Raw genomic sequence first — 25193 nt, 5'->3', positions numbered from 1 at the left:
AGGTACGGTCCAATAAAGAAAGTCGTGAGAGCTCATCGTTTCGCGGACGTTGAGTGAGCTCAAAGTTTAGTCCTACTGAATTCTCTCCACTGTGGCCTTTTGCTCAGCTGGGTGAGTCAACGTCACACCTTTTGACATTTCTATTGACAGTAAAATTGCAAACGTTTACGCTGTTTTTTTCAGATTTGTGCAATTTATTGCAGGTGAAAGTGTAAAGAATTTATTTTCATGAAAAGAACATAAAGCAAGCAAGATGAAGAACCGATTTAATACCTACGATATAATTTGTATGATCACAGAATTACAGAGGTAAAGGTTATGTTTTTGTTTTGGACTTATTTATTTTTACACAATTTCTTTACGTTTTTACGATTATTATCTTGCATTATTCTAAAATAATGCAAGATTCGAATCTCCAATAAATGTACCATAAGCTTAAGTCATAAGCTATGAGATAAAACACAATAAACCAATTACGAAATGATGATAATAAAATTGTCTTGACCGTGATGCAAGCCCAGAATTTTTTGCAATGCACGTAACGATTATCTTTTTAATATCTATTAGTAATATCATTATACTATTTTAAATCTGAAAAAATCTACATTTTCAGGCTGATTGGCATGCGAGTCAATCAAGTGTACGACATAGACAACAAAACGTATGTGATACGATTGCAGCGGTCTGAAGAGAAGAGTGTGCTGCTACTGGAGTCAGGAAACAGATTCCACACCACACAATTTGAATGGCCCAAGAATGTGGCACCCTCTGGGTTCACAATGAAGGTGTGTAAAAGTATTTATTAAAAATAATGTTAGTTAACAAACTAAATAAAATCTATATCATTAATTTTGTTTATTAACCAGTCGTATTCATTCCAGTCAACAATGCAAAAGTGTCTCATTCTTATCAGTGCTTAGGCATATAGGTTTATCAAAATCTAGACTTAATAAAAATTACTTAAACATTAAAAATATTTTGCAGAATAACTTTGTGACTGACACAAAAAAAAATTGATACTCAAAATGATTGTGTATTCCATTTTATTGTAGCTAAGGAAACATCTAAAAAACAAACGACTAGAGCGTCTCACGCAGCTTGGCATTGATCGTATAGTAGACCTCCAGTTTGGCACCGGTGAGGCAGCGTATCATGTTATACTGGAGCTGTACGATAGGGGAAACATAGTCCTGACCGACTGTGACTGGACCATTCTTAACGTACTCAGGCCTCATGTGGAACGAGATAAAATCAGGTAGTATTTGTATGTTACTGTAAGTACTGCCTGAGTACTATGTATAAACATTAAACAGTCCAATCACTATCAATACAGATTATAAAACAAAGTTGCTTTTCTGTCTGTCTATGTATGCTTAGATCTGTAAAAGTCGCAACGGATTTTGATGCAGTTTTTTTAATAGATAAGAGTGATTCAAGAGGAAGGTTTTTAAGTACTTTTAGCACCTGTGCGAAGCCGGGGCGGGTTGCTAGTAAGCAATAATAACTCCTACCTAACCACTCATGAGAATATGTTATCATCACTAAGACAAACACAAGTGCCACACTTCACTATGAATCGGATTTGCACTTTGATAATTAAAAAGACATGACACATAATGTATTGATGATTGACTCTTTAACTGAATATGTGTTAACATTTACAGGTTTGCTGTCAAAGAAAAATACCCACTAGACAGGGCGAAAACGAACTACGCTGCACCGTCAGAAGACGCTTTGAAAGAAATACTGGCAAAAAGCAAACCTGGAGACAATTTGAAGAAGATCCTTAATCCCAACCTTGGTAAGGTCAAACTAATAAGTTTTTAAACTTATTAACATAGCACCAGCTCTCACAATGCTGATCTATAGTTAAAGAGATATAATATACGAAATGTTTTTCCTAAATTAGTCTGTCGTGAGAGAAATAAATACATAAATAAAAAATAAAAAGTGGTACTGAACATCATGTCACAACTGTATGAGTAAAATTATATTCCAGTGTCACTGCATCACCATTATTTACATACATACATACATACGAGTATTACATACCATTCAAATAATCCGCTCCCAGAACGCATCTAATTATGGCTATGACTGGCCGATTGTAGATAATAAGAGGAAGAAAAAAAACTTATTATTCCATAGAGCCAAAGCACACGATGCGCTGCGGCGGCATAGAAATATCTGTGCGGGCACACTGCAGCAAAGTCGAAATCTTTGAGGCGCGGCGCCGCAACGCATCGTGTGCTTTGGAACGCATAATATGCAACCATTAATACCATTATATCACAGGTGTCTTTGCTGCAAAATGTGCAAAGGCTGCTGGAATGTAAATTTTTCTCTACTTTCCAAAAACAAAATATTGTTGTTTCCACATCTGTTTTAACAATCTGACGAAATAATTACATATTGTTTACAGAATACGGCTCGGCCATTATAGACCACGTGCTCTTAGAGAATGGTCTCACAGGCAACATGAAAGTGAGCACAGACCCCAACAAGGGTTTCTTCGCCGAGAGAGACCTCGGGAAACTCGCGACGGCCCTCAAACAGGCTGAGAAACTCTTGGATGCGGCCAAGATAGAAGTCTCAAAGGTTAGTGAAATCTTTTCGACTTATTGATTGGTATTTTTATTCATGTTAAATAAGTTATGTATAGTTCGTTTCATCCACGAAGACGCGCCCCACCATACTTCCGCTAATGTTTGAATGTTATCGGTACACGCCTAATCATCCATGAATGCACACGCACACTACAATAATGACGTTTGGATTTCTCGGAACAAACTCCCCGCTTCCGCGCTACCCTCGACCAAAAATTGGTTTAGTACCTTCTTGGTATCCACTCTGTTTAAATAACAAAGAAAAAAGATCAATGACTTTAACACGAAGTCTCTAACAGATAAACAGACAGTTCTTAACGCCTCGTGCGCGTCATTTCCTATTTTCAGGTATTCTAAAAATTACGAGGAAAGTGATGCTTTTATTAAAACAATACAATAACTAACACATAACACACACGCACGCACACACACACACACACACACACACACACACACACATTTACACAAAAGATTAGAAAGAAAGATTGCTTTTAAAGTTAGTTACATTTTGAAATAGTACTTCTTATCATTTATTTTGCCTATTTGTGTAAATCACATGTTATCATTCTACTAGCTTTCCGCCCGCGGCTTCGCCCGCGTGGAATTTTGTCTGTCACAGAAAAACTTTATCGCGCGCGTCCCTGTTTCAAAAACCGGGATAAAAACTATCCTATGTTCTTTCCCGGGACTCAAACTATCTCTATGCCAAATTTCATCAAAATCGGTTGCGAGGTTTAAGCGGGAAAGCGTAACAGACAGACAGACAGACAGAGTTACTTTCGCATTTATAATATTAGTTGGGATTTTTTATTTTATTTTTTTAGTTCCTAATATAAAATTCTTACCTTAAATAGATTAACACAACCACGCAGTATCGATTAGCCGGTGGTGGAGGCCTGGTGTGCTGTAGCACAGGGTATCCTAGTACGGACACCAGTCTCTACGAAATACTTATTTTTGTTCCTTGTTGTTATAATTACCCGTTACAAATTGTGACTTTATGTATTTTGTAAAGAGAGAAATAAAGTTATTATTTATTTATTATTTTAGGAATTGCCCAACTGGTCTAGTGTCTATCTTCTCATGCATTGTTAATTTAATTTGACACAAAAACTACATTTGTATTGTATTTGTTATTCTCTCAATTCCAGGGCTACATCATCCAAAAGAAAGAGGAAAGACCGAGTCCCGAGGGCGAAGCACCTACCTTCCTGCTGACCAACCAGGAGTTCCATCCGTTGGTCTTCTCTCAGCACCGCTCGCAGCCCATCGCAGAATACGAGACCTTCGACAGAGCTGTGGATGAGTTCTACTCGGCTTTGGAGGGACAAAAGATTGATTTAAAGGTTCGTAGACAGTATGGACACAGAATAATAATAAGTACTACGTACAGAAGTTTTACTTCGCAAAGGTATTTCAAAAAATGTATGCTCAATGTCATTAACAATATGGTGTAATTTAGCCTGTCTCAAGAGTCAAGCACCATTTTGTTGACAAACGTCAGTGATCGGCACTGCGCCGAAGCTATAGGGCTCACTTCGGTAAAATGATGTGACGTGAGGTGCCAAACTGCGGAAAATGGCGGAGGAAATACATGATTTAGCATGAATTATCATGAATAATATTAACTACTTATTTTGGGTCCGTGGCCGTGTCCCCCAGTTTTCGACGCACCCGTGGTCGACGCCCCCGGTCAGTTAAATTTGATTTGAAGCAATTTTTAATTAAATGTACAGTCAGGCACAAAAATGTTTATAAACGAACTAGTTGTGCCCGCGACGTCCCTATCTATAAACCCACGAAGTTTGTCTACCCTTTCGCCAAACATTTTGTATAATAACAATTAAATAACCAGTCTTTAAAATAACTCTACTCTCTCTACAAATAAAAGTTGAAATTATAAAAGTTTTATTAAGTATTTATAACCAAAAATTAAATACAACATTTTAATTTTTGTAATAATAACAAAATTATTATATTTTTCATTACTTTTCGTTGACTGTACTTAGTGCAAAAGCCGAAAAAAATATGATATTAAATTAATTTAAATCGGGGGCGTCGACCACGGGTGCGTCGAAAACTGGGGGACTCGGCCACGGACCCCTTATTTTTTTACACTGAGAGGTGTCTTGAGGCAACTTAAAAAAGTACATTCTGTGTTTTTATTATTATTTAGGCAGTTAAATACTGCACAGTATTTAGTACACCATTTTCTTTATTTTCTTCCATCATACACAAGAATACGCGTGCGTGAGTCAATGTTCGCTCGTATGTGAGGCCTTGTCGAATAGTATCCTGTAGGTGGGCCATCGTGCGTGTTTTGTTTTCGATGTAAACTCGCGGAGATGAACAGGCCTGGTATGGAGAGGGCTTGGTGTTTCTTTACGAGATCGAATCAGAAATGAGGAGATCCGTAAACGAACTAAAATCGCTGATATAGCCCGACGGATTAGCAAGCTGAAGTGGCAATGTACGGCCGCAACAATTTTCTGGAGTGGGGGCCACGTACCGGAAAGCGCAGCGTAGGACACGTACTTTTCGGCTGCGTTTTTCAAGGTGGACCGATGACCTTATAATGGTAGCAGGAAGGTGCTGGATGCAAGCCGCTACCAATCGGCCATTATAGCAATCATTAGAGGAGGCCTATGTTCAGCAGTGGAATTCTTATGGTTGAAATGATGATGGTAAGATATAGCTTGAAAAGCTCTCAAGTAGCCACCACGGACTGGTAAACGTAGCTTAGCAGACCAGGTGGAGTGACGATCTGGTAAGGTAGGTAGCACCTGGATAATAAACTAAACTGCATTATTAATCGTTTGTATTATTTCCAGACGGTGCAAGTGGAAAGAGAAGCGCTGAAGAAGCTTCAAAACGTGCGAAAAGACCACGAGAAGCGAGTGACTGAGCTCGCGAGCGTGCAGGTCGCGGACAAGCGAGCTGCTGAGCTCATAGCTCGCAATGAGCAGCTCATCGAGCAGGCGCGCCTCGCGATACAGACTGCTATCGCGAACCAGGTAACTTGAGGGGCTCTTATGGAAGGGTGACGCAACGACGACGCGATAGTGACGCGACGACGGCGCGACAGTTACGCAACATCGGCGTGACGGTGACGCAACATCGGCGTGACGGTGACGCAACATCGGCGTGACTGTGACCCAACATTGGCGTGACCGTGATACAACCACGGCGTCACCGTGACGCAACATTGGCGTGACCGTGACACAACATCGGCGTCACCGTGACGCAACATTAGCGTGACCGTGACAACATCGGCGTCACCGTGACATAACATCGTTGTGACCGTGTCGTAATATCAGCGTGACGGTGACGCAACGTCGGCGGGACGTTGATGCGACGTCAACAAAGACCACGAGAAGCGAGTGACTGAGCTCGCGAGCGTGCAGGTCGCGGACAAGCGAGCTGCTGAGCTCATAGCTCGCAATGAGCAGCTCATCGAGCAGGCGCGCCTCGCGATACAGACTGCTATCGCGAACCAGGTAACTTGAGGAGTTCTTATGGAAGGGTGACGCAACGACGACGCGATAGTGACGCAACATCGGCGTGACTGTGACGCAACATCGGCGTGACTTGACCATGACGCAGTGTCCGCGCCGAGCACATCGTTCAAGTGGGCCTCGCGATACGACGATGGTGCAACGGTGACGTGACGGCAACGCGACTCGTTATGTATTTAGAATTTTCCAACAAGAGCGATGTGACATCAGAAACATGCTAATTTTGCAAGCCTGGGAAAGAGATTTTAAGTTTATATGACTGCCTATTTCGTGCCTATGCTGGTTGCCTGTTTGTTGATTGTATATGTATTATAGATTTTCCTATCATCTATAAATTATCTTTACCTAACTAAACCTAACAACTAAACGCTACCAACCAGGCAAGCTGGAAATCATTAGGGGAGGCCTATGGTGGCTGAAATGATGATAATAATAATTATTATTAACCTAATATTTCCCATCCCAGATGTCCTGGGACGACATCAAGCTCCTGGTGAAAACAGCGCAAGACAACGCCGACCCCGTAGCCTCTCACATCAAGGATCTCAAACTGAAGACCAACCACATCACCTTGCTGTTAGAAGACCCGTACAAGCATAGTGATGATGAAGACGATGAAAGCGAGAAACTGGAGCCGATGCTCGTGGATATTGACTTGTCTTTGACGGCTTTCGCTAATGCTAGGAGGTGAGTTGATGGATGATGTTATAGGTTTTTACCCGACTACATACATGGGCGGGGCACATAGCTCGTAGAGACGATGGCCGTTGGGGCAGGAAAGTTCTCGAGTGGCGACCACGGGCTGGAAGACGTAGCGTGGGCAGGCCTCCTACTAGGTGGACCGACGATCTGGTAAAGGTCGCGGGAGGAGCCTGGATGCGGGCAGCGCAGGACCGTTCATTGTGGAAAACCTTGGGGGAGGCCTTTGTCCAGCAGTGGACGTCATTTGGCTGAATCGAACGAACGAACGAACCCGACTACAAAAAGGAGGATTAGAGCCCTCGCCCACGGCGACTTTTTGTAAATTTTTGTAGGTGACTACTAACGGGCGTTAGTCGCATTTGCAACGCACTACAGAAGCGACGCCATCGCGCTACAGCGACTGTATCGATGCAAACGCGCGACCGTGTCGGATGACATCGGGGAGAGAATGGAGGAAGGGTTACTGAATCACGTTTACATCGCCACAGAATCTGTTTTTTTTATTTGTTCAACTCTCACTTAGCAGATTTCTTGCTCTTAGCTGAGTTGTGTTGTCTTAACTTACAAACACACTAACACTTCAAAACACGTTTTTCCATAACCTTAATTATTATTATACCTTTCCATACTCAAAAGATGTTAATTGACTATCGCTCTAAAGAAGTCTATTCTTATCTCACTCAGATACTACGACCAAAAACGAAACGCCGCGAAAAAGCAGCAGAAAACAATCGAGTCCTCCGACAAAGCTCTAAAAAGTGCTGAAAGGAAGACCAAGCAGACCCTGAAGGAAGCTAGTGCCATCAGCAGCATCAGCAAGGCCAGGAAGACGTACTGGTTCGAGAAGTTCTTCTGGTTCATATCCTCGGACAACTACTTGGTAAGTTAGTTTTGACAACACATCTGTCGAACGACTTGTCGTACACATCTGTCCACTCTGCCAAGAGTGTAGCGACGAAGAAGAAGTTTAGTTTTAGGCATAGACTCATGAGTGCTGAAGAAAGACCAAGCAGACCCTGAAGGAAGCCAGCGCTGTCAGTAGCATCAGCAAGGCCAGGAAGACGTACTGGTTCGAGAAGTTCTTCTGGTTCATATCCTCGGATAACTACCTGGTAAGTTAATGTTAGGTATAGCCTCAACAGTGCTGAAGGAAGACCAAGCAGACCCTGAAGGAAGCCAGCGCTGTCAGTAGCATCAGCAAGGCCAGGAAGACGTACTGGTTCGAAAAGTTCTTCTGGTTCATATCCTCGGACAACTACTAGGTAAGTTAGTGTTAGGTGTAGCCTCAAGAGTGCTGAAAGGAAGACCAAGCAGACCCTGAAGGAAGCCAGCGCTATCAGCAGCATCAGCAAGGCCAGGAAGACGTACTGGTTCGAGAAGTTCTTCTGGTTCATATCTTCGGATAATGATCTGGTAAGTTTCTAGGTGAAATCCTTGAAGATCATTACAAATCCCATTGGATTCTGTCGTTCATGCATAAAATAAATTTTATAAAATCAGATTTGAATGAAAATTAAAATAATTAAAATGAAGATATCAATTTTCTAACCTCACCATACCATTTATATGCCCATGTTAACATGGGCTAGTGTCGGCTAATATATCCATTTACCTAACACTGTATAGGAAGAGATCTATGGATGTTTGAAATTAAAGTTAACATTTTAGGTTAAGGACCAGCATCACAGAAGATTTATATGTATATCTCCATGCTGTACAGCTTTCTCTTTCGTAATAAAACCAATTATTTTATTGCAAGCACCTATTTCAACTATATGTAACTACATGTATGAATGTAGCAGTGTTTATATTCCAGTTTTGATCAGTGGCCTAATTCACGTATTTTGACAGTCAAAATCTCGCTGACGTTTAGAAGTCGTCCCATTAAAAAACAGTTCTAAATCCGTATTCACAAGGGTCATTTCGATAGAACGATTACTCGATAGGATCGCAACTCAGCGATTTATTGTCGTTGAAGTTTTGTTACGTGAATAAGGCTTCAGATGTTTGGCCTTATTTGTTAGATATCAGGAGTTCTAGAGTTTTATCAGGCACCGATGAAACTGGCCTTTATATTCTTTTTTCGCTTGCAGGTGATAGGCGGCCGCGATCAGCAACAGAACGAGTTACTTGTAAAGCGTTACCTTAAAGCCGGCGACGTGTACGTGCACGCTGAAGTCACGGGCGCGTCGTCTGTGGTCGTCAAGAACCCGTCCGGAGCGCCCATCGCGCCGCGATCGCTGGCCGAGGCCGGACAGGCCGCTGTGGCCTACAGGTAAGACCACAGCACACACATTAAAATAGCTACATTACTCCCAAGTGCCTAAAACGGTCCCTAACTGCAACGTATACGTGATCGTTAAGAACCCAACTGACGAGCCCGACAGCTTATAGGTGAAACCCAACGATCGACTGATCATCTAGCATCAGTCACACATAAATAGCTACTCCACTTAGTGTCTTGACAGACCGTGAGCTCTCGAAAGTCTCAAGTCGCCCGTACAAGTGCCTTAAATGGCCCAATATGGCTTTAATAACCTGGTCAAAGTGGGCAAGCCTCCCCTTAAGTGTCTAGAATGACCTCCGTGGACTCCAAGTGCCTTATAAGTGATATTCATCACCCTCTCGTGTGTTAATGGTTCCCTTAGCGACAAGTCCAATGTCCCACATGACCTTAGCCACGCAATCTCAAAGCTGGTGACGTGTACGTGCACGCTGAAGTCACGGGCGCGTCGTCTGTGGTCGTCAAGAACCCGTCCGGAGCGCCCATCGCGCCGCGATCGCTGGCCGAGGCAGGACAGGCCGCTGTGGCCTACAGGTGAGTCCACATCACACACATTAAAATAGCTACATTACTCCCAAGTGGCTAAAACGGTCCCTAACTGCAACGTATACGTGATCGTAAAGAACCCAACTATATAGGTGAAACCCGACGATCGACTGATCATCTAGCCTCAGTCACACATAAATAGCTACTCCACTTAGTGTCTCGACAGACCGTGAGCTCTCGAAAGTCTCAAGTCGCCCGTACAAGTGCCTTAAATGGCCCAATATGGCTTTAATAACCTGGTCAAAGTGGGCAAGCCTCCCCTTAAGTGTCTAGAATGTCCTCCATGGACTCGCAAGTGTCTTAAGTGATCCTCGTCACCCTCTCGTGTCTTAATGGTCCCTTTAGCGACAAGTCCAATGTCCCACATGACCTTAGCCACGCTATCTCAAAGCTGGTGACGTATACGTGCACGCTGAAGTCACGGGCGCGTCGTCTGTGGTCGTCAAGAACCCGTCCGGAGCGCCCATCGCGCCGCGAACTCTGGCTGAGGCAGGACAGGCCGCCGTGGCCTACAGGTAAGGCCTGATGGCTATGATATGATTAAGACGAACCCCAGCAAATTAGGACACTTTTGTGGGAAAAAAGAATCTTAATTTGCTCCCTAACTTCACTGTATACATGGTCGAATAGAACTCGACCGGCGCGCCTGTGGCTTACAGATGAAGCCTGCAGATCGATTGATAATCTAGCCTCAGCCATAACCACTCCACTTAGTGTCTTGAAAGACCGTGAGGTCGCAAGTCTTAAAGTCGCTGCTACAGATGTCTTACATGTGCCAAATGGCTCAAGATGGCTTCAATAACCTAGTATCCCTCCCCTCGAGTGTCTAGATCTAGAATAACCTTTACAAACCCAAGGTATCTTAAATGACCCTCTCGTGTCTTAAATGACCCTCTCGTGTCATAAATGACCCTCTCGTGTCTTAAATGACCCTCTCGTGTCTTAAATGACCCTCTCGTGTCTTAAATGACCCTCTCGTGACTTAAATGACCCTCTCGTTTCTTGATGTTCCCCTTAGCGACAAGTCTAATGTCCCACATGACCTTAGCCACGGTACCTCAAAGCTGGTGACGTGTACGTGCACGCCGAGGTCACGGGTGCGTCGTCTGTGGTCGTCAAGAACCCGTCCGGAGCGCCCATCGCGCCGCGAACGCTGGCTGAGGCTGGCCAGGCCGCTGTGGCCTACAGGTGAGGCCTGATGCGTGTCTTACATTTCCCAAATGGCTTTAATATGATTAAGACGAACCCCAGCAAATTAGGACACAGCGTGCTATGGAGAGGGCTATGCTTGGTGTTTCTTTGCGAGATCGAATCGGAAATGAGGAAATCCGTAAACGAACTAAACCGACGGATTAGCAAGCTTAAGTGGCAATGGGCAGGGCATATAGTACGCAGAACTGACGGCCGATGGGGCAGCAAGGTTCTGGAATGGAGGCCGCGTACCGGAAAACGCAGCGTGTGACGTCCACCTATAAGGTGGACTGACGACATCGTAAAGGTAGCAGGGAAGCGCTGGATGCAGGCTGCTACCAATCCATCAACGTGGAAAGCATTAGGGGAGGCCTATGTTCAGCAGTGGACGTCCTATGGCTGAAATGATGATGATGAAATTAGGACACTTTTGTGGGGACAAAAGAATCCTAACATGGTCGTATAGAACCCGACGGCGCGTCCCAGCGCTACATATGAAGCCTGCAGATCGATTGATAATCTAGCCTCAGCCATAACCACTCCACTTAGTGTCTTGAAAGACCGTGAGGTCGCAAGTCTTAAAGTCGCTGCTACAGATGTCTTACATGTGCCAAATGGCTCAAGATGGCTTCAATAACCTAGTATCCCTCCCCTCGAGTGTCTAGATCCAGAATAACCTTCACAAACCCAAGGTATCTTAAATGACCCTCTCGTGTCTTAAATGACCCTCTCGTGTCTTAAATGACCCTCTCGTTTCTTGATGTTCCCCTTAACGACAAGTCCAATGTCCCACATGACCTTAGCCACGCTATCTCAAAGCCGGTGACGTGTACGTGCACGCTGAAGTCACGGGCGCGTCGTCTGTGGTGGTCAAGAACCCGTCCGGAGCGCCCATCGCGCCGCGATCGCTGGCCGAGGCCGGACAGGCCGCTGTGGCCTACAGGTGAGACCACAGCACACACATTAAAATAGCTACATTACTCCCAAGTGGCTAAAACGGTCCCTAACTGGAACGTTTACGTGATCGTAAAGAACCCAACTGACGAGCCCGACGGCTTATAGGTGAAACCCAACGATCGACTGATCATCTAGCCTCAGTCATACATAAATAGCTACTCCACTTAGTGTCTTGACAGACCGTGAGCTCTCGAAAGTCTCAAGTCGCCCGTACAAGTGCCTTTAATGGCCCAATATGGCTTTAATGACCTGGGCAAAGTGGGCAAGCCTCCCCTTAAGTGTCTAGAATGTCCTCCATGGACTCGCAAGTGTCTTAAGTGATCCTCGTCACCCTCTCGTGTCTTAATGGTCCTGTTAGCGACAAGTCCAATCCAATGTCCCACATGACCTTAGCCACGCTATCTCAAAGCTGGTGACGTGTACGTGCACGCTGAAGTCACGGGCGCGTCGTCTGTGGTGGTCAAGAACCCGTCCGGAGCGCCCATCGCGCCGCGAACGCTGGCCGAGGCTGGACAGGCCGCCGTGGCCTACAGGTGAGGACTGACCTCAGATCATAGAAAGAGAATGATCCCTTCTATGATCTGAGGGACTGACGATCATCTAAGGGGGGCCAGGTATATTTTAAAAGTAAAAATGCGAAATAATTTCAACAGACGTGTGTACTGATCGATTCCACAAAGCAGAGAGTAAAACAAAAGAATGCCATATGATTTTTCATTGTCACAATATCCAAGTAGGTTTTATTGTATTTCCATAGCCTAAGCACACGTACGCGGCCTATGTCGAGATGATTTAATTGACCTCAGCGTATTTAATGATTTGTCTTTGTCCTACCTTGTCTTACATGCTCTAAAAGTGTCCTAAATAACCCCCCATTACCCCCCCCCCCATGTGCCCTCTACACTTCTGTTTCGTCAATTGTTATGACTCACATGAATTTGTGGATAAGTCAGAAGATGCTCCCATCTATGACGTATGTTTGCATAGCTCAGTGGTCAGAGCAGACCCACGGCCAAAGGTCAAAGCTCCAACTAGAAACCTATTTTTTTTTTATATTTAATCTCCGTGTTTGTCCCCAGCGTGGCGTGGGAAGCGAAAGTGATGACGCGCGCGTGGTGGGTGCACGCGCACCAAGTATCCAAGTCGGCGCCAACTGGAGAATACCTCACCACCGGCTCCTTCATGATCCGCGGCAAGAAGAACTACCTGCTGCCCGACCAGCTGCACTTTGGATTCACCTTTATGTTCAGGGTAAGAGAGTCTATTGTTGGGTGCTCCTTTGTTATTCCAAGTTTCATCAAAGGTCCTTCTTGATGTTACCTGCTGCCCGACCAGCTGCACTTTGGGTTCACCTTTATGTTCAGGGTAAGAGAGACTGTTGTCGCGTGCACCTTTGTTATTCCAAGTTTGCGCCCATGGGAGGGCACTTCACCAAAGGTCCTTCGTGATTCGCGGCAAGAGTCTGTTGTCACGTGCACCTTTCTTACATATAATGACAAGCTAGCGCTGATGTAGATAGGACTTCTGTATTTAATTGTTGTGGGCGGGGCACATAGCTCGTAGAACTGATAATGATGGCCGTTCATTCTGGAAATCCTGTGGGGAGGCCTTGGTCCAGCAATAGACAACTTTGGGATGAAACGAACGATCTCTTACTTATGAAAACCCTGGGTAAGAAGCGCAGTGTCAAAATGCGCTGAAAACTCGTTCTATTTGGAGAAGACCATCATTATTAATTACGATTATGTCATGATTGTAATAATGAAAAAAACTTGAATAATATAATTATTCTTCACCAGCTGGAAGACAGCTGCATAGAGAAACATCGCGGTGAGCGCAAGACAATCGTGCTGGACGACACCGCCTCTGACGTCACATCCATACAGGAAGACGAGCAGGAGATCATTGTCTCTGATGATGGTAACTCAAAATTATATTTAACAACTATTTTGTTTCATGTCTCCTTCTCATTTGAAAGTTAAAGTGTATCATTTTGAGAGTAAATTCTTTTAACCCATGCTTTTTACGTAGTTGTAAAGTTTGTAACAGTTGTTACAATCCACATGTAATTTTTATATGAATTTCTCTCAAACGTCACAGTAAACGTCAAATATCTCGTGACGCCCAAAGTGACCAAAAAAATGACGTTATTCCAATTGTAACAAAGACGTGTTTGAACTTTTTAGCTACTTTGGGTGTGATAGAAAGAAAGAAAGAAAGATACATTTATTTACATAAACTACACTCGACATCAAATAAATCGCACCTCCCGCGACAAGCATTTTCAAACGTATGCATCCCCACATCCCATTAATATTAGCACCATTTAAAAGCCTAGTTCTAACCTTCATTTCATTAAAGGAAAGGTTTTTACGCTTGAGCCAACTTTTATGGCTATAAAACTGTTAAGTTGGGTTTAATCGCCATCCATCTGTTAAAGATGACACGTGAGATCATTATTTGGTTTTATAACCATAAAAATTGGTCTAATTGATCCCATAGGTGGGCCCAAAGTGAGGTATTTTTTCAAGTCACATTTATGGTTATGTTAATCATTTATTAAGAAATGAAATGTGTTTTTCTTTAAGGATATTTATTGGGCTTTCAAATAACACCAATATTGTTGGGGCACCATGATTGTGTCAGAAGAAAATCGTTAAAGTTCGCGTCGCGGAATGTGCGGTTTATTTGATGTTGAGTATATTTGACGCTGACTATACCTACGTTTTTTAGTAGCTTTATGAATGTAACATAGACAAAAATGTTCCCAGATGAGCCGTCAGACAAGGAAGACGCAAAATCATCGTCCGAACCGAAACTGGGCACGATCTCAGAAGAAACTTCGAAATCTGACAACAAGGACGATTCGTCTTCTCAAAGCGCTCCTACAGAAGATCTTGACAAAGAAGATGATGATAAAGAATATGATGAAAATGAGAAAGAAGATAAACAGGATGAAAAAGAAGACAAAAACAGTGACACAGACAGTGATGACGAAAGCTCTTCAGAAAGCAAATTCCCAAATACTCATATTAAGGTAATATTTACGGGTCTCCTACAGGGTACTTTACTTGGTCCTGCAATGTAAAATTATCAATAAATGTCGAAATTCTAAATCATCAATAATTAAATTAGGTAAGTTATCAATGAGATAATGACGAGTTAATATTTTTATGATTCTAGGTGGATCATGGAACAGGAGAAGTAACTGTTCAGTCCAAAACGCGAACTATGTCAGAAGCATCAGATAGAAGTAAGTTCTATTAATGTTTTAAACCTTCATCTAATGAGGATCATTTCGATTTTTAGCTGTGAATGCAGATTTATAGGGCTAAGAAATCCTTAATACACAGTGCAAAAATTTTTGTTCTACGACAAAAATTGACGAAGTTATGGCCAAATTACTAAAAAAGTTCACTGACCGCCCGGCGCGGGGACGATGACGTCATTATATCCGATCCGAACGCTGCCGGCGTACTGCGTGGATAGAAAATATTTTTTTCTAGCCAAATTATCAGTTTTAGAGAAAAACTTGTAATGACATTTATTCATCAGAATAAAGTAAGCTATCGATAGGTAATTTTTAAAAATGGAAATTGTGAAAAATAACGCAAAAAATCCATACGCTCATACGATTCAATGGCACGCAGAGACGCGATTGGGGTCTCCGCGGTGGTATATTTGGCGATTTATTCAAATAAAGTGTACATAAGTGTTGTTAGAGTCATATCTTCTTCCAAGTAAAATATAAAAATGTATAAGTATTAATTTATTTACTTCTAACAATAAGGTATAACTTCTAACAATAAGACATTGCTATGAAAATCATTTCGATGTACACTTAGTCTTAATAGTAATACCAGGCCTGTTCATCTCCGCGAGTTCACATCGAAAACAAAACACGCACGATAGCCCACCTACAGGAGGCGATTCGACAAGGCGTCACATACGAGATACGAGCGAGCATTGACACACGCACGCGTACTCTTGTATTATGGAGAAAAATAAAAAAAATACTGTGTAAAAAATACTGTGCAGTATTTAACTGCCTAAATAATAATAAAAACACACAATGTACTTTTTTTAAGTTGCCTGAAGACACTGAGAGGTAAATAAGTGGTTACTGTTATTCATGATAATTCATGCAAATTCTTGTATTTCTTCCGACATTTTCCGCGATTTGGCACTTCACGTCACACATTAGTTTGCCGAAGTTCGCCGAGCCAGCTATTGTCAATTATTATAGGTGTCAAACAGGATAGGGTCTTTGCGCTGGTTTTCGTCCAACTATCGGAGTTGCCAACTTTGTGATCTTAAAATACCCTTACATAAATGTATCATATAATTTTATGTCGTTCGAGTGCTCATAAAGGCAGTCAACTAAAGTCCATACTGCAACGCACACACAATCCGCAGTCCGCACCGTAACGTAAACGCCTTGCCTCGCCGATGACAGCGCGCGAAGGGCAATGACAGCTCGCAAAACACTGACGTATATCAATGTCTCATGGACTTGGCGTAACTTTAAAATAAACGTACTCGGTACATTACGCACACATTTACACGCATTATAAATACATACACGATTTAAGAAAACAACATGGCCGCAATATAGGCAATCAGCTGACAGGTATTTGTGTGTGTGTGTGTGTGCGTGTAGTTGTCAGCTGATTGCCTATAAATATGTTGTTTTCTTAAATCTTGTATGTAGGTACCTACTCGGCACAAGTCAGGTAGTTAGTGACGTCACATGAAAATGTTGCCAGAATGAGTACTGACCAAACATTATCTATTTCTTTTTTTTATACATCACCAGGGGTAAGTTAGAAAGAGATAAACAGCTGATTGTCATTAATTTGTCGAATTTTTGTATAGATCTATATTTCCTCTCCACTATTACCTCCATGCCACAAAAGGCGATACGTTGTTGATCCCTTTCCGAGTTGATTTGCCTGCTATATGACCTGAGCTATGCTTTAAAAAAATGACCCTTAGTCATCAATTAGACATACGTGCCAAAAACTTTTCCTGTCAGCACGTTTTTTTTCTAGCGCGATGATTTCTGCAATGTACCGGTGACCGGTGTATGGCCGCGCATTTACGTAATTTTTTGGAACTCACTACTTTTTAAATTACATTTTCATTTATTACATTTTCATTTAGGTAGAACTGTTGCTTAGGCATTATAGATTGCAACAAAACAAACTGGATAGATATGGTATAAGGGGAAACGCTCTATCCTGGATAGAAAGCTATCTAACGGACCGTCAACAGTGCGTAGAAATCACAAGAATATCTGAGAATGTTAAGAAAACATACTCATCTTCATACTGCTATAATAGATGCGGTGTTCCCCAGGGTAGCGTATTAGGACCGTTGTTATTTCTTTTGTACATTAATGACTTGCCAAATGTCACTAACCAACGATGTTTACTTTTTGCCGACGATACCACTCTTACCGTTAAATGTAAAAATAAAGAAGAGTTAGATCGTATTGCAAGTACTGAATTATGTAAAATAATAAAATGGCTTGAATGTAATAATTTGAATCTTAATGTTAATAAAACCAAATATATTAAATTTGAAGCAAAATTCAACAATGACATAAAACTACTTGACATATATTGTGACAATCGTAAAATAGAACATATAAATTCGACAAAGTTTTTAGGATTAAAAATAGATCAATTTTGTAATTGGAAAGACCATATTGACTATATAGTTAGCAAAATTGACAGATTTGTTTACGCCCTCCGCAGAGTTAGACAAGTAGCATCTAAAGATGCAGCAGTCATGGCTTATCATGGATATGTGGGATCTGTGCTACGATATGGTCTCATATTATGGGGAAACTCTGTGGATATGCCAAGAGCTTTTAAAGTGCAAAAGAAATGTATTCGATCAATCTGTGGGGTACATTATTTGGATAGTTGTAAACCTCTATTCAAGGCTCTAAACATTTTGCCACTTCCCTGCCTATATATATTGGAAATTTCGATTTTTGTTAAAAGATACATTCATCTCTTCGATAAAAACAAAGACTTTGATAGGTACAGAGGCAGGAAAACTGAAAATTTGAGAATTCCTCCACAAAGATTGACCCTCTACTCAAGGAATGTGTTTTGTATGGCAATAAAAATATTTAATAAATTACCCGAAGATATTAAAACATTGACATTTACTAAATTTAGAAATAATTTATTAGAATTCTTAAAACAAAAGATGTATTACACAGTCAATGAATTCCTGACAGAAAAATCTTTTTGACATTTTGTACTTGACATCTAAAAATTTCTTAAAATATGACATTGTGTATCATTGACATTGTATGAATCTAATGTAATAATAATATGTTTGTGCTATTTCAATAATTCATAATCATTTTCTGACATTTGCATGACATTCAATTAATAATGATACTACTTTTTAATATTAAAAACATAACCGTATTCTTTGTAATATTTGCACATCGTATGTACGATAGAATATGTTGGAAACTTCTCTTTTTAAAACCATTTGTAACCGTATTCTGGCAAATAAATGATTTATTTATTTATTTATTTATTTAAAACTAGCGCGGGATGGCTACTGCCTTCTGTGAATACAATACTTTGTATTCAAATTTTACGCATGTGTTTATGGCAGCTCAGTGAAATGGACGAAAATCGAAGTTAGATAGAAAACCAGCACAATGACCCTACTTTCAAAAATTAATATTGCGATTTTATAAATCACTTAAACAACTTTATATTAATTTGCGGTACGAAGTACGCCGGGACAGGTCGTAAAACAAATTCATTATTTACATATTACTAATTTATCAACTTTGTTCATTGTTAGTTCATTAGTTGTTCGTGTTTCGTTTGGGTTAGACCAAGAGCCGAATGCAAAAAATAAATGTTACTTAATTATATGTATTAATCCTACAAAAAACGGACGGACGTGTGCAAGTCTAATAGCCATATACTTGGTTAACTCATTTTAAAAAGTGCACAAAAACGTTCTATGTTCAGACAGACTATATGACGAATCTACACTCGCGAGCAAAAGTATGGAATCGCTTACATGAAGTTGTTTCCACGCGATCTTGTGTACTAACGAATTTGTTAGTAACAAAAAAAGTGACACCATTTTAAAGACTAAACTTTTAACTTTAAATTGATACCAAATTCATTTAAATCACACCAGTATTTAAAAAGATATCCATGCTGATGTAAAGAAGTAAGGAAAAGGACATGAATCAACTGTTTGATACGTCGCGAGTTGCGGCCTATTTACCCCTCTGAAAGCACGTGTATTCGGATTATTGCTTTCACACGTTGATCCATACACATCTCGGCTTCTTTTGACACTTTACCTGGGACTCTACATCTTCAGAAGCAGCACAAATCGTTGCACTATTGCAAGAAGGGCTCAGCCAGCGGGCTGTCGCACGTCAGCTCCACATAAGCCAGTCTTGGGTTTCTAAAGTTTTAAGACGCTTTCAGGAGACTGGTGGCTTTATTCCGAGACCAAGTTCTGAACAGCGCCGGTGCACATCGCAGAAGGATGACCGTTTTTTCATGTCAAACTCTCTATGAAATCGTTATTTGACTGATATCGACGTCCAGCAAGAGCTCAGAAATGTTCGTATGATAGTTGTTAGCGAGTGGACAGTTCGTCTAAGATATGAGCAATAGAATTTGACTCCAAAAAGGTCTGCCACGGGCTCGAAACTGACGGCAAGTCACCGACTAGCACGCTTTCAATTAGCTCGCACTTATTTTGATGGGAAGGCGAGTAATGGAGGCGAGTTTTGTTCTCCAATGAATGCAGACTGTGTTTGCAGTGCAGCAGACGAAGAGGTCGGGTCTATAGGCGGCCTGGGGAGCGATTTGTGCAGTGCTGGTTCGCTGAAACAGTGGCTAATGAGGGTGGCTTGCTCGACTTCCCATCGAGATGTGTACGAGCAAATTGAAAGCGTGCTTATCGGTGACCTGCCGTCAGTTTCGAGCCTGTGGCAGGCCTTTTTGGAGTCAAATTCTATTGCTTATATCTTAGACAAACTGTCCACTCGCTAACAGCTATCCTACGAACATTTCTGAGCTCTTGCTGGACGTTGATACCAGTCAAATGACGATTTCATAGAGAGGTTGACATGAAAAAACGGTCATCCCTCTGCGATGTGCACCGGCGCTGTTCAGAACTTGGTCTCGGGACAAAGCCACCAGTCTCCCGAAAGCGTCTTAAAACTTTCGAAACCCAGGACTGGCTTATGTGGAGCTGACGTGCGACAGCCCGCTGGCTGAGCCCTTCTTGCAATAGTGCAACGATTTGTGCTGCTTCTGAAGGTGTAGATTCCCAGGTAAAGTGTCAAAAGAAGCGGAGATGTGTATGGATCAACGTGTGAAAGCAAAAATCCGAAAACACGTGCTTTTATAGGGGGTAAATAGGCCGCACCTCGCGACGTATCAAACAGTTGATACATGTCTTTTTCCTTACTTCTTCACATCAGCCGGGATATCTTTTTAAATACTGGTGTGATTTAAATGAATTTGGTATTATTTTAAAGTTAAAAGTTTAGTCTTTAAAATGGTGTCACTTTTTTTGTTACTAACAAATTCGTTAGTACACAAGATGGCGTGGAAACAACTTCATGTAAGTGATTCCATAGTTTTGCTCGCGAGTGTATAAGGGTTCCGTTTTTGCCATTTGGCTACGGAACCCTAAATACCGTATCAAAATCTGTTGCATAGTTTTAAAGATCTAAGCATACATAGGGACAGACAGACAGGAAAGCGACTTTTTTTTATAATTATTACGTAGTGATGATGGGCATATAGACCAAATAAAGACATTTTGATTTAAGGGGGGGACATCGTAAGAGCCATTCACATTTTTATCAGAAAGTTAATAAATTAATATATTTAGGTTTTTGAAATCTAAAACAGCCAGGAAATCAAAGAGGCAAACATGATACCTTTGTGATGTTATAGGAATTTTATTGTAAAACACGGTCATATTAAACTTTTATAAAAAAATCCAGAGGTAAATGTTTTTTTTTTCGAGAAAATTTTTTTCTAATCGTGTTTTCGAAAATATCATCCCATCACACATACGTTCTGTAATACATAATATTGAAAACAGTGCGAAATATCGTCAATTGCAGTTTTCTCATACTAAGGGCCCATAATGAAATTAGTATAATGTTTGTTTATGTAACAAAATTTGGTTTGAAATACCTACTGAATTGAATTTTTATTTCTTACTAGCTTTTTGGCTTTGCCCACGTGAAATAAATTGTCACAGTTATGTGTGTTATAAAATATTTAGGTGCTAGCTCTTACACTATATAACTGGCGGCCGCATGTAGCTGCGCGTTGCCGCGAAGAGCAGTGAATGCAAGTGTGGTGCGCTAGATGGCGACACAGTAGCTTCTTGTAGCAGTCAGCCCTATGGCATCAAGACAGTACCGATCACTGACGTATGTCAACAAAACGGTGCTCGACTCTTAAGACAAGCTAAATTACACCATATTGTTGATGACATTGAGCATACATTTTTTTGAATACCTTCGCGAAGAAAAACTTCTGTACGTAGTACTTATTATTATTCTGTGGTAATACCTACCTGTTATTTAGTTTTTCTGAGTTAAACCTACGCACCTACCTATCTATTCGCCGTTCCCATGGGCGGGCCAGCTGCTGCAGGAAAGGACAGCCGCTCCGTGCTGGAAATCTATTTAATCTTAGCCTAGAAGCTGGGTATGACTACCCCGCCCCTCTCCTCTCCCCAGGTCATAAACTGGGCATGACTTCCCCCTCGGCCAGAAGTTGGGTATGATTTACCCCCCCCCCCCCCCCCCCCCCGGCCCGAAACTGGGTATGACTTGACCCCTCCCCCTCCCCCCAGGCCAGAAGCTAGGTAAGGCTTGCCCCTACCCCCAGGCCATAAGCATAAGCTGGATATGACTCCCCTTCGGCCAGAAGCTGGGTATGACACCCCCCCCCCATGCCAGAAATGCCAGAAACTGGGTATGACTTGACCCACCCCCCTCCCCCAGGCCATAAGCTGGGTAAGGCTAGCCCCTCCCCCCAGCCCTAGAAACTGGTTATGACTTGACCCCTCCCCCCCCTCTCCCCAAGCCAGAAGCTGGGTAAGGCTAGCCCCTTCCCCCAGTCCATAAGCATAAGCTAGGTATGACTCCCCCTCGGCCGGAAGCTGGGTATTACTTACCCCCCCCCCCCCCCCCCAGGCCAGAAACTGGGTATGACTTGCCTCTCCCCCCTCCCACCAAGGCCAGAAGCTGGGTAAGACTTGCCCCTCCCCCCAGGCTATAAGCTGGGTATGACTTATCCCCCCCCCCCCCAGGCCAGAAACTGGGTATTAGCATCATATTAAGTATTATTATGTTCAATACAAACAATCATTAAGTTACACTCACGCCAACCGCGTCTCCGCATTGCATCGAATCCTATGAAAATGTGGTTTTTGGACATAGCAATACTTATTTTTCACAATTTTTATTTTTAAAAATTACTGGTCGATAGGTTACTTTATTTTGAAGAATAAATGTTATTAAAAGTTTTTTTCTAAAACTGATAGTTTAGCCGGAAAAAAATATTTTCCATCCCATTAGTACGCCGGCTGCGCTCGATTCGGATATAATGACGTCACGCGGCCTTGCGTACGTTGACTTTTAGCGGCAAAAACGGCCTATGTTTATTACTTAATATCTTCGTAAGTAATGGTCCGATTTGGATAATTCAAAAAGATATATCTTTCTTATGTCTTAAAGATTAACGTAGATACTAGTTTTATTGAATTTTCTACAACAGTACTGATCCTCATTGTTATGAAGGTTCTATCTTACTATACTTTCGATTAACTTGTAAAGTTTATCTGTGGAAACTGATTAGGCTACTGTACTGTTTTTATTTTTTAAGTTCACATGTCAACAACTCATGCTGTTTGTTTCCATAATAAAGAAAAATAAAATAAACAATAAAATAGCGCTTCAATTCAAAATAGTGTCTCAAGTATGGGAGCGGCACGTGTATTTTTGAGACGTCACACGACAGTGACATTTCTAAGCTCCTTCAGATTTGTATGCTCCGTCACGTCATTGTCAATGTCCCCCTCACGTGTCGCTCCCTTACCTCAGGGACTGGATTAAGTGCCATATCTATAATATTGGACACATTTCTATATAGCTATCCTACTAATATATATTGCGTTTATCCGTATATATATTTTATTTCTTTACATTATAAATGCGAAAGTTTGGATGTGTGGATGTTTGTTACTCTTTCACGCAAAAACTACTGAACGGATTTTGATGAAACTTTATTATTGTTTATAACCCAGAATAATATACATATAGACTATAATTTATGACGATCTGTGACAAACGAAATTTTACGCGGGCGAAGCCGCGGGCAAAAGCTAGTAATAAATAATATTAAAAATATTCTAGGTGAAGACACAATCATGTCCTTCCCGTCGCTCCCTAAAAAAGGCGGTAAAAAGCCGCAGAAGGGCAAAGGAGAGAAACAGAAGAAGCCAGAAGAGACCCCCAAGGAATGCCCCACCAAGCGCGGACAACACGGCAAGATGAAGAAGATGAAAGAGAAGTACAAGAACCAGGACCCGGAAGATAAAGAGAGGATGATGCAGCTGCTACAGGTATGCACTTTTATTAACAACTAGCTGACCCGGCGAACTCTGTTCCGCCTTAAAGGCAATAAATAAGCCATCGCAATTTTTCCTTATTTGCTCACCGTTTAGACCTACCCTGGACTACGACAAACATTTTAAAACCAAAATCAGCTCAATCGGCCCAGCCGTTCTCGAGTTTTAATTAGACTAACGAACAGCAATTCATTTTTATTTATGTAGATGGTAATATTTGTATTGATTACGAGTTTGGTTAGAAATTGCAAGAAGTGTCTCGATGTCATGTAACACAATTCCAAGACGCAACCCATCATCATCATCATTTCAGCCATAGGACGTCCACTGCTGAACATAGGCCTCCCCCAATGATTTCCACAATGGCCGGTTGGTGGCGGCCTGCATCCAGCGCCTTCCCGCTACCTTTATGAGGTCGTCGGTCCCGCTTGTGGGTGGACGTCCTACACTGCGCTTTCCGGTACGTGGCCTCCACTCCAGAACCTTGCTGCCCCATCGGCCGTCAGTTCTTCGTACTATATGCCCTGCCTATTGCCACTTCAGCTTGCTAATCTGTTGGACAAGTCAGGAAGTGTTATGATTTGTACTAATTAACAATTTGGTTCGGATATCTCAGCAAATTGATATTATCGATATGTAATTTTAATAGGGAAGATTCCCTTGACCATTTTACGCGGTGCTCTAGTCGAAAGTCCAAAACATATTGATTAATTATTTTAACAATATAATTTCGATTCTCTTTGAAACATTATTATTTATTATTAATAAGAAAATATATTGAAAATTTGACATGTAATGAACATTATGAATAAATTCCTTATTCTTATTCTTATTCTTACATTTTAGATTCATAAAACGATAAATACTGCTGATCACAAAGGTGTGAAAAAATAAGGACGTATAAGGATACGTCCTTATTTTTCTTTTGTCGCATCTCGTTTCACTTTTGACTACAAAAATTGGTCAAAAGTGATATTGACCAAGAGCATCAGTCAAAACTATTTTGATTTATTTTTGTAGTTCAGTGGTTTGACCGATTATGAGTTTTGACTGTAACACATATACAATCTGTCCGTCCACAGTCATCTAACAACGCAAAGGAATCAAAGAAGGCCCTAAAGAAGGCCGCAGCCCTGAAGGCAGGCAACAAGACCAAAGGCCCGCGCGCGCAGAAGATTCCGCAGCCCGCGCCAGTCATACTGGAAGCTGATTCAGAGGAGGAACTGGAGCCCGAGGTCGAGGTATGTACTGAACCTTTTATAAGGTTGACCGTGTGTACCTAACCTAAACCTAAATAGGTCACCGCTACAAGATAATCAGAATGCAGTTCCAACCAACTTTTTAACTTTATTCCCTCCAAATAGTGATGTGCCGAGTCGGCTATTTTTGGTATTTAAATTTTTTGGTATTCGTTAAAAAAATAATCGAGTTAGGACTCGAGTCGGAAGACTCGGACAAGTATTCGAGTACTGGCACAAGTATTCGAATACTTCAGTGGGCTCGAGTACTTTTTGAATCGAACTTTGTAGTTTGCTTTTGACGACGATTTTAATATTTCATCACAAATCATGTATGAACGATAGGGAAGTATGTGTATGATTATAGTCATACAAAATACGACTGTACGCCATACAAGGTTGCTATTAAAGTACACGACTTAGTATTTGAAGACCGTGAGTAGAAATCTATATTCGAGTATTGTGGATTCGAATACAGAATTTT

The 25193-nt window shown here is 41.6% G+C and overlaps 1 protein-coding gene across 1 annotated transcript in view; it reads left to right on the top strand.

Annotated features, from left to right (window-relative positions):
- Nucleotides 1–111: 111 nt before the first annotated feature.
- The window catches only part of LOC135080518 (ribosome quality control complex subunit NEMF homolog), a 28969-nt gene continuing 3887 nt past the window's right edge, over nt 112–25193 (top strand). The window contains exons 1-16 of the mRNA XM_063975159.1: nt 112–309; nt 614–785; nt 1053–1255; nt 1665–1801; nt 2423–2598; nt 3758–3952; nt 5438–5620; nt 6588–6808; nt 7508–7703; nt 8917–9098; nt 12881–13052; nt 13601–13721; nt 14573–14838; nt 14985–15054; nt 23257–23465; nt 24554–24712. Coding sequence (XP_063831229.1) covers nt 254–309; nt 614–785; nt 1053–1255; nt 1665–1801; nt 2423–2598; nt 3758–3952; nt 5438–5620; nt 6588–6808; nt 7508–7703; nt 8917–9098; nt 12881–13052; nt 13601–13721; nt 14573–14838; nt 14985–15054; nt 23257–23465; nt 24554–24712 — 2718 coding nt within the window. The 5' untranslated portion in view covers nt 112–253. The remainder of the gene's footprint in view (nt 310–613; nt 786–1052; nt 1256–1664; nt 1802–2422; nt 2599–3757; nt 3953–5437; nt 5621–6587; nt 6809–7507; nt 7704–8916; nt 9099–12880; nt 13053–13600; nt 13722–14572; nt 14839–14984; nt 15055–23256; nt 23466–24553; nt 24713–25193) is intronic.

Source organism: Ostrinia nubilalis, chromosome 18 (genome assembly GCF_963855985.1).
Source record: "Ostrinia nubilalis chromosome 18, ilOstNubi1.1, whole genome shotgun sequence".
In the NCBI taxonomy this organism is placed as follows: domain Eukaryota; kingdom Metazoa; phylum Arthropoda; class Insecta; order Lepidoptera; family Crambidae; genus Ostrinia; species Ostrinia nubilalis.
Note: the sequence above shows the minus strand (reverse complement) of the source record. Positions and strands in the feature narration are given on the sequence as shown.